The following is a 1522-nucleotide window of genomic DNA, read 5'->3' as shown; positions in this document are numbered from 1 at the left end:
AGAGGAAACTGGAGGATGAGTGTTCTGAGCTGAAGAAAGACATTGATGACTTAGAATTAACTCTGGCTAAAGTGGAGAAAGAGAAGCATGCCACTGAGAACAAGGTACCACAAACTCTAATTAGTGTTAAATTACTGTGTCCCAAATAACCTTTATTCAAGTCACTGATACAATTTCTGCTGGCCATAGGTAAAGAACCTGACTGAGGAGATGGCTGCTTTGGAAGAAATCATCGCCAAGTTGACCAAGGAAAAAAAAGCATTACAAGAGGCTCATCAGCAAACGCTGGATGATCTGCAGAGTGAAGAAGACAAAGTCAACACTCTGACCAAGGCCAAGGCTAAGCTGGAGCAGCAAGTGGATGATGTAAGAACATAGTACATTAGAGTGTGTTGGCATGTTTTAAAAACAATTACTTAAAAAAAAAGTAATATGGTGGATATATATGTAACGAAAAAGCTGTAAATATCACCCACCACAGCTCGAAGGATCCCTTGAGCAAGAAAAGAAAATCCGTATGGACCTTGAGAGAGCAAAGCGCAAGCTTGAGGGAGACCTAAAGTTAGCTCAAGAGAGTATCATGGACCTGGAGAATGACAAGCAGCAACTGGAAGAGAGGCTGAAAAAGTAATGTGACAACTGCACCTTCATATGCACAAACATGAGTATTATATTTTCATTAGTCTGTACGTTTTACATTTTTTTGTTTAACTTTTTTATCCACAGAAAAGATTTTGAAATCAGCCAACTCAGTTTCTCTAGTGGGAATAATAGAAGTATTGATACAAGCAAATGCTTTTGCTTGCCCAACTCCAGGAAAAAAATGAAGGAGTTGCCCAGCCCCGCATTTGCCACCAGGCTTCGCGATTTCCAACAAGGGACTATAGCCTGTTGAACACCACTGTGCTTCCCCCCCCTGAACTGCCTACAATCCCCCCCTTTTTAATCATTATACAGTTTTTATGTTTTAAACCATTTTGTTTATCTATACCTTTCTGGCTCTACCGGCCCCGCAACCCTTGCCAGAGGTTACCCCCGTCCCCCCACCCCAGATATTGTAGAGGACGAGCTTGACAGCACGATGCGAGCTGGCCCCTCGAGCCAAGGTGGAGAAGAAGCAGAGAGCAGATCTTATTCCCAGAATGATTATCTCTGGTATGATTCGATTCCCCCCCCTTTGATCCGACGGTGGAGGAGGCTCCTCTTTTGGCATGCCGTTCTTTATTTCGCCATATCTCCTCCACAACTTCTTGTCCCCCCCATGATTTTTTGCATTATTGTAGTCCTTTCTCCCTTTTCCTCTTTCCCTCGTATGTTAACTATAGATTATTGTTGGTTTTGTACTGGTTTTCTGACGTGCTCCCCTCGCTTGCACTCCCCACCCTGCAGTCTTCTCTCTTTTTTTTTCCTCCCTATGACTAACTTCGCAAGAGCCCTCCACCTTTTGATTTTAGTTTATTTCCCCGTGCCTATATCTTCACTGCATGCCCTTTTTTTTATGATTCTGCCTATATTGCTGCCA

The 1522-nt window shown here is 43.1% G+C and overlaps 1 protein-coding gene across 1 annotated transcript; it reads left to right on the top strand.

The window, feature by feature from the left end:
* Positions 1–5: 5 nt before the first annotated feature.
* On the top strand, positions 6–761 carry LOC113744706 (myosin-6-like; the record flags this gene model as incomplete). The annotated part of the gene is made up of 4 exons (XM_027275435.1): positions 6–104; positions 190–366; positions 482–627; positions 727–761. Coding segments are annotated over 4 exons (457 nt in total), but the record flags the coding sequence as incomplete, so codon positions are not given.
* Between the last annotated feature and the right edge of the window lie 761 nt (positions 762–1522).

The sequence above is a fragment of the Larimichthys crocea genome, unplaced genomic scaffold (assembly GCF_000972845.2).
Source record: "Larimichthys crocea isolate SSNF unplaced genomic scaffold, L_crocea_2.0 scaffold12686, whole genome shotgun sequence".
NCBI classification, from domain to species: Eukaryota; Metazoa; Chordata; class Actinopteri; family Sciaenidae; genus Larimichthys; species Larimichthys crocea.
This window is presented reverse-complemented; position numbering and strand designations above follow the sequence as displayed.